The sequence below is a fragment of the Rattus rattus genome, chromosome 18 (genome assembly GCF_011064425.1).
Source record: "Rattus rattus isolate New Zealand chromosome 18, Rrattus_CSIRO_v1, whole genome shotgun sequence".
Taxonomy (NCBI): domain Eukaryota; kingdom Metazoa; phylum Chordata; class Mammalia; order Rodentia; family Muridae; genus Rattus; species Rattus rattus.
Window position 1 is genome coordinate 6,221,538 of NC_046171.1, and position 13,947 is coordinate 6,235,484.

General features: G+C 51.4%; 1 protein-coding gene across 1 annotated transcript in view; it reads left to right on the plus strand.

Moving 5' to 3' along the window:
* The first annotated feature begins 2,039 nt into the window (after nucleotides 1-2,039).
* Nucleotides 2,040-13,947, plus strand: part of Nudt3 (nudix hydrolase 3) — a 47,442-nt gene continuing 35,534 nt past the window's right edge. Inside the window, exon 1 of the mRNA XM_032888333.1 lies at nucleotides 2,040-2,387. Within this exon, the coding sequence (XP_032744224.1) occupies nucleotides 2,289-2,387 (99 nt within the window). The 5' untranslated portion in view covers nucleotides 2,040-2,288. The remainder of the gene's footprint in view (nucleotides 2,388-13,947) is intronic.

Sequence of the window (13,947 nt, forward strand, 5' to 3'; positions counted from 1 at the left end):
GGCAGAGCCTCTCAGGAGACAGCTGTATCAGGCTCCTGTCAGCAATAGTTTGTTTTTGAAGACATATTGTCTGTGTATGTGTGAATGCCGGTGTGCGACGCCTACAGGATCCAGTAGGTGTTGGACCCCCTGGGACTGGAGTTATGGTGGTGGTGACCCACCTCATGGGTGCTAGGGACCAGGCCAGGGTTTTCTGCAAGACTACTAAGTGTTTTTAACTGCTGAGCCATCTCTCTACTGCCTGTTCCAATCCCTTTCCTCTTTGGGACAGGGTCCCATGTAGCCTAGGCTAGCCTCAAACTTGCTGTGTAGCCAAGGATGATGGCCTTGAGTTCCTGATCTCCCTGCTTCTCTCTCCTCGGTGCTTGGATTACTGCCATTACGTAGTTTATTTGGAATCTAGAGTTTCATTCATACCAGGCAAATAAGCTACACCCCCCAGCACTCACTACAGTTTTAAATTGTATTTTGCTGTTGCTGATAATGTCTGGTGCTTCCTGCTTACTGGTCACGCGTTCATTTTCAGGAGCTACTGTCACCTCTACAGCTAGACTTTTTAAAATTTTATTTTATTGGTGTTTTGGCTGCGTGTGTATAAATGGCCGTGTGAAGGAACTGGAACCACAGACAGTTGTGAGCTGCCACGTGGGTGCTGGGGATTGAACCAGGGTCCTCTGGAAGAACAGCCAGTGCTCTTAACCGCTGAGCCATCTCTCCAGCCCCTTCATTTAGGTATTTTTAAAAAGTTACGATGTGTGTGGATACACACACACATAGAACACATGTGGTAATTGTGGAAGTTGGTTCTTTCCCTTCACTATGTGGGTACCAGGGATCTAGCTCAGGTTGTCAGGCTCCTGGGTGGCCTTTTGAAACTGACACCTCTTGGGCCCCTCTAGACTATTAATGAGTATACTACATACAAGATAAGTAAAAGAGGTAATGGGGGCCAGTCAGATGACCCAGTAAGGTCATTTGCAGCCAGGCCTCACCACTTACGTCGTCCAGTTTTCTGGTTCTGTGTGGTGGGAGGAAAAAGATTCCTATAACTTGCCCTCTGACCTCACAGAAGCAATCACCATGCACACACCTGCCCCCACACATGAATAAATAGTTTGGGATCTATTTATAAATCTTGAATATCCCGACAGAATTTTCTAAACGTTTGCACATGGTTTTTTTTTTTTTTTTGGTTCTTTTTTTTGGAGCTGGGGACCGAACTCAGGGCCTTACGCTTCCTAGGCAAGCGCTCTACCACTGAGCTAAATCCCCAACCCCTGCACATGGTTTTTTAACAGTGCCAATTTTGGTGCGGGAGTGCTGTACCCCACTTTTGCGTCCTCCAAGAGGGTCAATCCCAAGGTATAGTCACTGCCAGAAATGGTATTTCACGATTTATGTACGCGTGCTGTGCACACTGTCTCCCCTTTTCTGCTCCTCCTGTTTAAGAGGATGCGTTTCTTTTCTTTTCGTCCCTTTTTAAATTTTCTTTTGCAGTGTTGGGGTTCGAACCCAGTCCTCAAGCATGCCAGGCAAGTGGTCTGGCCCTGAGCTTCACTCCTGGGCAGCTTTTGCCTTTTTTGCACAAATGGCCGCAGGATGCACAAGCGTCCTGACAGCTACCAACTGACCGCAAAGAGCAAACAGACACACGCCCCGCCCCACTCCTGATCCCCCGCAGCTAAGGCTGACGGTCTGCGGCGAGGCACAGCAGACCAGTGCTGCCACTCTCCTGGTCATCTGAGCCACGCAACTTTGGATCAGGCTGGGCCGCTTACCCGGTGACCTTAGGCGGGCCTCTGCTCTCTGCCCAGCAGCGCCCAGGACCGTGGGGTCTCGGGTGGTGCCCACACACCGCGCTTCACCCGGCTTCCGGCGCCCCTAGTCCTACGCTGTGTGCGTAGCGGCCGCGGCCTTCAGTGCACACACTCTTTTGCGCCGGGCGCGATTCCCGACGCCGGCGGCGCTGCGCACGCGCGGCCGTCCCGCGGGCCCGCGTGCCCTTACGCAGCTGACGCAGCGCGTCCAAAATGGCGGCGCGGTCGTCGTCGGGGGCGGCGGCGGTAGAGGGGGCGGCGGCGGTGGTGACGGCGGCCGTGACGGCGGCGCGGAGCCTGGGCCGGGGGCAATGAGGCTATCCCGCCGCGGAGCCGTGTAGCGGACATACAGACCCTCCTCCCCGCCCTCTCGACCGAGCCTGGGGCGCGCGCGCGCGCGGCCGTCCGCAGCAGGCTCCCCTCCCTCGACTCCGAGGCCCCGCACGGCACCCCCCAACCCGGGTCCGGAGGATGATGAAGCTCAAGTCGAACCAGACCCGCACCTACGACGGCGACGGCTACAAGAAGCGGGCCGCGTGCCTGTGCTTCCGCAGCGAGAGCGAGGAGGAGGTGAGGCGCCGGGGCGGGGGGTCGGGGACTCCCGAAGGGGTTTCCGGAGGAGAAGGGGGATGGGGAGGGGAGCGGAGAGGGCCCGAGGCAGGGGCATGCCGTCCGGCGGCGGGTCATCGGAGGCCCGCCGCCGTTCACCCGGGCAGCGGCTCGGCGCTGGGCAGCTCGGCACACGTGCACGGGGCGCAGGCCGCCCTTTGTGGCGGAGCGGAGGGCCGCTCCCTCCCACAGGGTTGCGGCTGGCCGAGGGGAGGTGGCTGCGGGCGAGCCCTGGCAGCGACAAGCCAGGGCCAGCCGTTTGATTCTAACGTTGAGCTGATGAGCCCGTGTGGTGGAGCCTGAAAAGAAAGGGCATTGGACACCGTTGTTGTTGTTGTTGTTGTGTTGTTGTTGTTATTGACGGAAAAACTTCACGAACATCAAAAGCTGTATTTATGAAGACCTTTATCCCGACGTTTCTCTGCGGTTCCCAATAGGGATGACTCGTAGGGGATGCTAGGGAAATAGACAAATTTAGAGTTTTGTTTCTTTTTCCTTAAGGGACTTAAAAAAATAATTTTCGGCTTCACAAAGCCATTTCTGTGGTGATGAAGGGAGAATCAGGAAAGGCGCATGGTTTTTAAATCCACAAAGAATAGCTGCTTTGGAAATTCATAAAATGCCTGTGGGGACACACTGCTGTGGTGTGCACGGTGGTAAGATGCTTGAAACAATGAAGGGCAGTGAAACAGTGTGTTTCATCTCAGCCCTCGGCGGTGGGTTGTGGTGGCAAGCCTGCAGTACAGTGCGTCGTGTTGAAATGGGCGACAGGAACTTGACCCGTTAGTTATGAAAAGCTCTGATGAAAGGGGACGGATGAACTGCCAGGAATCACTGTCTGGAGATATTTAGGAGGAGGAGAAGGAGGAGGGAATTTAAATGAAATGACCGCCTGAAGAAAATCTGTGAAAGCATTCTTTGTGCTGTTGAGGGATTGCAAAACAAGAGTTTTGGAAACGTATACTTTGTTACTTTTCCTTCATTACACAGATCTCCCCAAGGGGCGCAGTTTGTAAGCAAGGTCGATGAGCGGGCTTTAGAATACATACAGTAAAACTGTCAGTGGTGAAGGCTGTTCTAGAAGCTTTGTTCTCTTCATTGTCATATGGGAAGTCAGATGGGATCCCGTATGGTAACGGGAGGAAAACTAATTAGCATAATACCGTGCCTCTCTACAGTACTGTGGTTAGGTCAGTCCATGTTCTAAGTAGAAGGTTGTGTAATTTTTAGTCACGTGAATACAGCAAGACCTTTGGTTTTAAAAAGATCATCCTAGAGGTGAAAATGTATTTTGGATGAATACTGGACACTTAAGGTCCTTAAGAAAGGAACAACTGATTTTCCAATTTTGGTTAAAACTTTTATAATGGACTGAAGGCAGCTTTGATGTCCACCCTTGCTTGTGTGTTTTTACCACCTATTTATTGCCTTGTGCAGGTCAGACCAGGCATGGGACTTGATTTTTAGGAGCTTAAGATTTTGAACTGTTACTAGAAGGATTCAAGCATTTGCTTTGTGGTGGAGTTGCCTTTACTGAATTTCTTTTTGCATACTGGCTAAGGAGCAGAACAATCATGCTGGTCTTGAATGACAGATTCCAGTGGCTATTGGAGTCAGAGTTTGGTAAGAACAAGAATGTTAACAGACCAGGCGGGTGTTGGACTTGTTCTGTTCAGTGAAACAAACAGGCTTTAAATGAAGAACCCACGGAGGTACAGCGTCTGTTAGGTGGGATTTACAGGTCAACACCTGTCTACCCAGAGGGGATCTTACAGTCTCGGTCCAGAGGGATTTTGGACCACAAAGCGATCTCTAAGGTACTGTTTAACGCTCAGATTATGTAATTGTGTTGGAAGGGAAGGGATGTGTTAGTTCCAGGGAAACTTCTGCGTTCTCAGTAGTGTGCCAGAGATTGAAGTTGGCTGCAGCCATTGTGGGCAAAGAAAATTCCCACTGAAGAGGCATTCAGTCCTTTTTTTTTTTTTTTTTTTTTAAATGGGCACTATGGCTTTAATCAAGACAGACTTGTTTACAGACTGTTACTAGCACAGAACAGCAGTAATGTAAGTGTAAATGGGACCTTGATTGTTAAATTTAAGTAGCCATTGTCAAGAAACATACATCGGTTGTGAAGAAAGAGATGAAAACATTGGGGCTGGAGAGATGGCTCAGTGGTTAAGGGCACTGGCTGCTCTTCCAGAGGTCCTGAGTTCAAATCCCAGCAACCACATGGTGGCTCACAACCATCTGTAATAGGATCCGATGCCCTCTTCTGGTGTGTCTGAAGACAGAGATAATGTACTCATATAAATAAATAAATGGTTAAAAAAAGAGATTAAAGCATTAAAAGAAAAGTAGACTGAAAATCACTCAGCACCAGGAAACTGACTTAGTTCCAGGTCAAGCAGTGAGAGCATCAGAGCCCATCCAGGTCGGGACACGAGTCCTTAGCACAGCTACTGAGCTCTCACTGAAGGTGAGGGTCTCTGTGACCATGGGAAAAACAGATGAGAGAAAGCTCAAAGCTCAGAGCTCAGAGAGGGAGACACAGGAAAACCTCTGCAACTACACGGTGCCGTGAGGTCTTTCTTCCAAACTTGTGGCTGTTTTCTCTGTTGGTAAATTGAAATTAACAGGGAAAAAAGTCCCCTGCTTATGGGTACTACTAGCTGTCCCTAACATTTCTGTAAATGGGCATTCGTGATCGCTGACATAGTTGCCGAGGTGCTATGACATGGTGCCCTGAATTATTGCTGTACCCAGCAGCTGTTCCCCCCTCCCCCCCACACGTGGAATTTCATGCTCGTGAAGACTCTGTTGTACTTAGTCCCCTGTCTGTCTCTCAGTCCTGTCATGGTGGACCTTAATTCAACACAAGACTCCAGTTCAGAAAGGATCACTCTGTGTGTGTACATGCACGAGTGTGAGAGGGAGGGAGGGAGAGGGGGAGGGGGACAAGGAGAGGGGGAGGGGGAGAGAGGGAAAGAGGAGGGAGAAGCGGATTCAGAACCATGAGAATACATTGTGTAGTCGCTAATCTTTGTGTAATATAAAAGCAGTCTTATACAAACACTGCAGATGTGTGTTATGAAGAAATGGCTGCTTAGGCACATGCAGACCGGAGAGCTGAGCAGCTTCTGGAGGAGGGGTTGGTACACACAGACCCACCTTCTAGTGTTTTCCGGTTTTTATCCCATTTAGAGGCAAGGCCTGCGGACAGTTCGTTCATTATGTGGGTGGCACAGTAAGGAAAGTCAGCTTATAATTCAGTTCTTCCTTTGGTTTATTTTCACTTGGGTTGATAGTTGTTTTGGAGACATTTAGGAGCCCCGGGCTGGCCTTGAACTCCTGATCTTCTTGCCTCCAAGTCTTAAGTGGGGGAACACTGCTCAGTGGGAATACTTAGAGACTTCTTTTTTCCTCCCCTTCAGAGCTGAGTGGACCCAGAGCCCCTTGCATGTTATGCAACTGCTCTGCCGCTAAGCCACACCCACCGCCCACAGCTCTTTTTGTTTTTTAAGATTTCTTTATTTCATGTATGTGAGTACACTGTCACTCTTCTGACACACCAGAAGAGGGCATCAGATCCCATTACAGATGGTTGCAGGAATTGAACTCAGGACCTCTGGAAGAGCAGTCAGTGCTCTAACCGCTGAACCACCTCTCCAGCCCTGTAGCTGTTTTTGTATTGTTTTTATATTATACAAAGATTAGCAACTGTACAAATGTACTCTTATGGTTTTGAATCCGCCATATCCTTCAGAAATTGGGCAATGCAGATAGATCATCTTGTCTCATTCAACTTTGTCCCCTAAGCCTTCCCAGGGAGGTGGCTCTTGTCCAAACCTCTGATGACGGGGAGGACTTATGTGTGCTCTCTAACTCCCCAGTAGGAGGGCTGAGGAGTGTCTTTAGGAATGGACAGTGATGGACGCTGACCTCTGAGAAAGGTCATTGGTGCTGAGTGCGTACCAGGGGACGTCCAGTGCCTGGCAGAGTCAGGGCAGCCAGCACCTGAGGGTCAGTGTTAGCGCAGTGAGTCTTAGCACGTGTTTGCTGTATCTGTGTGTGTGTACTGGGGCCGCACCTGCCCTGGCCTGGAGCAGAGGCCAGAAGACAGGTATCAATGCTTGTCCCCATCGTCCTGACGGAGGGTTTCTTTGCTGCTAGGAAGGCCAGGCTAGTCAGCCACACACTCGGGCATGCTCCTGTCTCCACTTCCATGACTGTAGGAGGCTTGCAGATCCGGGCACCCCATCTGGCTTTCTATGAGTTTGAGGGGTCTTTGACACCTCAGATGCTTTCTCCAAGGACTCCCCAGCCTTTTGTTCCTTAAAAGAGAGGTCACCACCTAAGGGCTTTCTTTCTGTGGTGAGTGCCAGGCGTGCCTGGTGGGTTGCTGTGTGGAATTTTCTCAGACTCTAGAGCTCACCAAGTCGATGGGGAGTGGACTGACTCTGGGGATCCTCAGGGGGTACAGACTCTGGTGGCCTGAGTGTTTGTCTCCGAAATCCCCCAGAGAGATAGGGTAGGACGTCAATGCAGACCACACCTTCCTGCAAGTAAAACACCAGGGCAGCCTCTGGGCGACCACAAAGGGCTTCAGCCAGCTCTGACTGGTGGGGAGAGTGTGCTGGGTGTCTTGCCTGGCGTCCAGCAGGACATGGTTCTCAGGTCACAGTGGGGGCGTGTCCACTTTTCATTTCTCTAAAGCAGTGGGGGGGGCTTTGCTCTGATTTCCCCTCCTTCCCACCGTGTGGGTGTGGTCCAAGGTCATACGTATGTCCTTTCTTGTTGGGTTAGTCTTTCTTCTTCACACGGTCTTAACTCTGTGGTCTAAGATGGCCCCTTAACTCAGCGGGGAGACCAGGATGGTCTTGAGCTCTAGTGCTCCTGCTCCACCCAGCCTTCCGCACTGGGATAGATTGCAGGTGCTCACCACTACAGCTGCCGTTTAGAACTACTCCTTGCCCTAGTCCTACTTTCTGTTTCTAGATGATTCTTATTTCCCAATCACAAGTTACACATCTGCCATGTGCAACACATGGCTTTCTTCATCACCTGGTGCAAGTTAGAAGGGTCTTTCTTTAGGAGTACTTCCTTTTGAGATACGGTTTTGCTGTGCAGTCCTGGCTGTCCTGGAACTCCCCCTGTAGACCAGGCTGGTCTCGAACTCAGAGACCCACCTGCCTCTGCTTCAGGAGTGCTGGGACTAAAGGTGTGTGCCACTGTGCCCAGCTGGGAATACATTTGTTTTATCATTCTACTTCTTGAGGGGTGGGCGGAGTGAGACAGAGACAGAGACAGACAGACTGACTGACCGTGTGTGTGTGTGTGTGTGTGTGGTGTGTGTGTGTGTGTGTGTGTGTGTGTGTGTTTACGACGGAAGCCACAGGTCACCTGTTACTCAGTTGTTGTCCACCTTATATTTTGCTGTTTGTTTTTGAGCCTCACTGGTCTGGGCTCACTGTAAAGGTTAAGCTGCCCGTCTGCGAGCCTCAGAGCTGCCTGGGCTAGGACGGTAAGCACGTGCACTGTGCACTGTGCACCGTTGGTACTCATTACCAGTTAAGCTGTCCCCTAGGCATGCATTTGTGTGTGTGTGTGCGTGTGTGTACACATCTCTTTCTCTCCCCACACATATGTGTCTACACATATAATCTGCACATGTATAGTGAGGGTGTGTGTAAGAAAGTATATTGTTATGTAGTTCATAGTCTGCACATATAGTGAGTGTGAGCGTGTGAGTGTGTGTGTGTGTAAGAAAGTATTTTGTTACGTAGTTCAGATCCTCAAATCCTGGCTCCACACTCAGGCGATCCTCTTGCCTCTCTAGATGAAATCATAGGAGTGCCAGGCCCAGTTCCTGGGGACGCTTACAAAGCCAACTCTCTACCTGTGTCTGTCCTTTCCTGTCTACCCAGTGGGCCCCTCCCACAGTGATGCTCTCCATCCTGCGCTGGTCTCCGCCATCACTGAAACCATCTGTGCAGATCGTCCTAAACGTTTTCAAAATCCAGTAACCAGCTCGCACTTCTCATGTTACTTGATCTTTGTTTCTTCTCTTCTGATTTTTCTCTTTCTCTTCCTTCCTTTCTTTTTTTTTCCTGTCCTTTTTGAGGCAGCTGTGTGCAGCTCAGGCTGGCTTGAGACCCAGCCGTGTATCTGAGCTCTTGAATGTGGACCCTCCTCTCCCACCACATCCAGCTCCTCTCCCTACGAACCTTCGCTTCACGAGCTTCTGTGGCTTCTCCACCTCTGCTCCTCCTGGATTCCCTCAGTTTTCTGACTTGGTTGCAGTGAGTGAGGGCACAGTCTTGAGCCTCTTCTAAGCAGTTGGGGCTTCACACTGATACTTTCGGGAGCCTATTTTTAGCTCTGAGCGCTCCTGAAATCAGGCCTGATGGCCAGCAGTGTACTACTCCATGTTTCCATGTGGGAACCTGAGAGACATCTCAAGTTTCAGGTGCCCATGTGATTTTTATTTTTTCTTTTTCACAGGGTTTCACTGTGTAGTCCAGACTGTTTGGGACTTGTGATCCTCCTGCTTCAGCCTCTCAAGGCTGGGATTATTGGCAGGCCTAACGAACTCTGCCCCCCCCCCCAGCTGGGGACTGAACCCAGGGCCTTGTGCTTGCTAGACAAGCGCTCTACCACTGAGCTAAATCCCCAACCCCGCTTTTTTTTTTTAAAGTGGGAGCAGGCGGGTTAGAAATTGAATTTAGGGCCTCATGCATATTATTCACTTCCACTGAGCTCTAATATAACCTCAGCCCTCAAACCGAAATCCTCATTCTATTCTTAAAATCTGTAACAGCCAGGTACACAGATCCGCCCCTCATGGCAAAATCAGACTCTGTACACTGAGTAAGAGAGGCCTCCTGTGCCGTGTAGCTCAGGTTGGACACCGTGGGGGTCACCCTAGCCTTTCCTTACTCCATATTCACTTCTAATCTGGCTAGGAGCCCAGCTTTAGTCGTCTCTCCCTGACCTTCACTCTGCTGCCATAGCCCAGTCCATTCCTGCTTCTCCCCTGGACTGTCGCCAGGACTTAGCTGGCCTCCCTGCTTCTGGCCTTCCTCCTATGTCATCTCACCCCAGTCGCTAGAAGGATTCTCTAACCCAGAAGTCAGATTGTGTCCCTTGTGTGCCGCTGAGCCCCCTGCTGTGGCTCTGACATCACCCGGCCCTTCCTTCTCTCCCCCTGTTCTCCAGCACTTGGCCTCATGTTCTCTCTCCCATGTTCCTTACCAGTCTCACTCCCTCAGGCTGGACCTCGACCACCATCTTCTGACCTTTGTTAAGCACAGCAAGGCTGGGCCTGGTAGTGCACTTGGGAGGCAGAGGCCGGTGGATCTCTGAGTCTGAGGCCAGCCTGCTCTACAGAGTGGGTTTCAGGATAGCCAGGGCTACAGAGAAACCTGTCTCTAAATACTCAAAAGAAGCATTACTAAACAACACTGGCCCACTGTCACTGTGCAGATCCACTGCTGCTTTTCCCTCAGCCACCCCTGACCACTACATGTAGTGTGTGTTTGTTGACTGCCTGCTCACTCCAGAGGGCAGGCTGGTTCTCAGGACAGGGGCTCAGGAGGGCAGGCTGGTCCTCGGGACAGGGGCTCCGGACAGGAAACTCCAGAGGGCAAGCTGGTCCTCGGGACAGGGGCTTGGCTGTTATTATTTTAGCATTTGTTTCTCTGCCTTGGCACTCAGAGTGCAGAGGTGCAGGGTACTGTTTGGTAAATCATTGAATGTGTGGGTAAGCCTGAGGAGTCCATCTTTGCCACTGAAGAACTAATAGCCAAAACTCACATGGTTTAGGTGTCCTCCAGGAGCGCGTCAGTGTGTCCTGACGGTTCTTCATCTCTCCGTGTGCTCAGATGTCAGTGGGAAGAGGTTTGGTGCTGTTGAGCAGCCGGGGGTGGGGGTGGGGTCTTTACACTCGTGCTTTTATTATTTAAGTTATATTTGTACAGGTTCGTGCATGTGACTGCAGGTGCTCAGCACAGGTAGCAGCTCCCTCTGGGGCTGCAGGGTCTGGGGCTGCAGGGTCTGTGAGCTGCAGGGTCTGTGAGCTGCAGGGTCTGGGGCTGCAGGATCTAGGGCTGCGGGGTTTGTGAGCTGCAGGGTCTGGGGGTCTGGGGCTGCAGGGGTTTGTGAGCTGCAGGGTCTGGGGGTGCAGGGTTTGAGGCTGCAGGGTCTGGAGCTGCAGGGGTTTGTGAGCTGCAGGGTCTGTCTATGAGCTGCAGGGTCTGTGAGCTGCAGGGTCCGTGAGCTACAGGGTCTGTGAGCTACAGGATATGGGTACTGGCAATCAAACTTGGGTCTCTGGAAGAGCAGTGCATGCTTACAAGTGCTGGGCCACCTCTAGCCCCAGGAGCGGGGAAGTTTTGAGATGGACTTGCTTTATCATCTGTCCTGTCCTCAACTCATTATGTAGCCGAGGCTGGCCTTGCACCTGCCAGTTCTCTTGTCTTCAGCGGCCTGAGTGCTGGGATTGCAGTCATGTGCCACCAGGCTTAGCGCTTCTCTGATCTTCCTGGATATCTAAAGGACACAACACAGATTTCGGTCAGATGTTAGACTGTGCCACCAGGAAGGATTTGTGGGGAATTGACACATGGTGTACTAGACCCATAAGCCTGCTGGTGCAGTGCTTGAGGCCGGAGGGTTCCCTTTCTGCTGACAATCTGGAATCTTTTTGTTTTGCTTTGTTTTCAAGATGGGTTTCTCTGTAGTCCTGGCTGTCCTGGAACTCACTCTGTAGAACAGGCTGGCCTTGAATTGAACTCACAGAGACCTATTGCCTCTGCCTCTCAAGTGCTGGGATTCAAAGCATGAGCCACCACTGTCCAGAAGGAAACTTTTAAAATATATATTCCTCACTGTGGGGTATGGACGTGTGCTTGCATATCAGGGCAGCTTTCACCAGTTGGCTCTCCTTCCATGATGGGGGACCTAGGGATTGAACCCAGGTTATCAACTTTGTTGGAACAAGCCCCAGTATCTGCCAAGCTGGCTCTCCAGCCCAAGAAGCAGTTAGCGTGTATGAGTGCTTTCCTGTGTGATGTGACCTCTGGCCGTGCACTCTCTCGCCGTGGACGTGTTGTGGTTATTAAATGCCTGCCTTTGCTGCTGATTGCCGAGTTGACTCAGGTGCTGGGCTCCTGTTTGGTCGCTTGAGGGAGGGGCCGAGCTGGCTCATGGCTCGTATACACTCTGTACTGTGATGCTTTAGCGTGTAGTCTGCCTTCAGCAACAAGGCGAAGCGGGTGAGGCGGGACACACCCTCAGTCACTTGGGAGGTAGAGGCAGGAGGGTCAGGAATGTAGAGCCTTCTCAGACTGTCCACAGTAGACCAGCTCAAAAGCAAAGAGCAAACAAAACCCCAAGGAAACGAAGCATTTGGATTTTAGTCATAAAGGAAATTAGGAAAATAATCCAGAAAGATTCTAGGTGTAACTGTTTGAGCTGGTCATGGTGGTGCGTGCCTTTACCCCAGCGCTTGGGAAGCAGAGAGAGGGCGATCTGAGTTGGAGGCCAGCCTGCAGTATTCCTGAGACACTGTCTGAGATTACCTTTCTGTTAGGCACTACAAGGTTGGTTTGTTTTTTTTTCCCTCAAAAAGGAATAATTTTTGTTATGGGAAATCGGACCGTGATCTCTAGAAAGAATAGGAACTGGAGGAGGAGGTTTAGACACGTAGGACGTGGCATCTGAGCTGCCGTCTGTGCAAGGTGAGGTCACTGAATCTGAGGTGCGCTGCTGGGCGGTGTGACAGGGATTTGGAAGAACCTGAGGATGAGCTGGGATGCGGGGTGGCGTCGGGAGTGTGTGGGGGCGCTGTGGACACTTGGCTTTGTTGGGTTAGTCTAAAGAGGAGCATGCCTGGTCTGCTGAGCTCAGCGGACAACGTCACTGTCATCTGCTGCCAAGCCTGGTGAGCCGAGCTGGCTGCTGGGACAAACACCTCAGAAAGTCGTCTTCTCACCTCCACACACAGGCGTGTCTCTTGGGTGGGCACACTTGTGTGCATGCTTGGGCCAGCATAAAAACAGTTAAACTATAATAAAATGAGAATATTCTACGCAGAAAATCTTAGGTCACTGGGCCGTGGAGATTGATGGGTCTGGATACCTAGTTCTTAGAAGCCTGCCTGTCTCAGTGTTGACGGTAAAGAACGCCCCTGCTGCAAGAAAGCTGGGAGCTCTGGGCTGGACGGCGGAATGGACTTTCTCCAAAGAGAAGAGAAGACCCTGTAAGGAAAGGGTTGGCTAGAGACAGAGACATGATAATGTCCCTCTTCTGCAGCCCCAGAGCAGCCCTCAAACCACAGTCGCGGTGCTGCGCTGGGAACCTGCGTCCTGAGGAGGCCGGGCGGGTGTCCATGCAAACTCAGTACTCAGTGTCTCCTTTGAAACTGTCCCAAGAACCGAGAACACGCAGATCCCAGGGACAAGAAAGATGGAGATTCAGAAGAGTGATGGACTTTGGAGAAAACCTAGAACTTGGGATTTTGTCAGGGCAGGTTGGATAGTGATGGTAGTTGATGTGGGTGAAGCTAGGGTTGTGCTCCAGGCTTTAGAGAGGGCTGGAGAGGCCACCATGCACAGGAGGGGGATAGAGGGGGAGAGACACACAGAGGGTTTGACTGGGTCACAGAAGGCTGGGAAGTCTGGACTGGCTTTCCCTACACTGGAGAAGTGGGGTGTCCACAGTGGCCGTCCTTACTCTGGGGAAGTGGGGTGTCCATAGTGGCCATCCTTACTCTGGGGAAGTGGGGTGTAGCTGTGAGGGAAGCAGAGGACCGGTAGGCATTGCTCTATACCTCAGCAGTCCCAGTCCTGAGCCGAGGCCTGGATGCTGTCCGGATGTGGCTGGTGTTGAGTGCACGGAAAGCCTCAGAGGACTCAGCTGCTCAGGAGACAGCACGTCTGCTGCTTTTTCTGAGACCCTTTTCTATGTGGTTGTTCTCTGGATGCTGCCTGCCACAGAGGTGTGTCTTCTAGGTGGTTCTCAGTCCTTTTTTTTTTTTTTTTTTTTTTTTAAGATTTATTTATTGTATATATGTGAGCACACTGTCGCTGCCTTCAGACACACCAGAAGAGGGCATCAGATCTGGGAATTGAACTCAGGACCTGTGGAAGAGCAGTCAGTGCTCTTAACCACTGAGCCACCTCTCCAGTCCTTTCAAGATGAAGGTTTTAAGCCAGGCATGGTGGAAGCTGGAGAGGAAGATGCCTCTTGGTTAGGAACTAATTTTAGAGCATGGTATGAGCTGACTAAGAATTTCCCCTCCCTCCTCCCTCCTCCCCCTCCCTCCCCTCCCCCTCCCTCCCTCCCTCCTTCCCTCCTTTCTGTCTTGACAAAGTGTCATTGTGTAGTCCTGGCTGGCCTTGAGCTCTGAGACCTGCTATCTTCTGCCTCCCTAGTGCTGGTATGGGGGTGTGAGGCAGTACACCTGGGAGCTCTCCTGTTCCTGAGGCCCTGAGAGAGACAGTGGACTGTCCCTTCTTGGGAC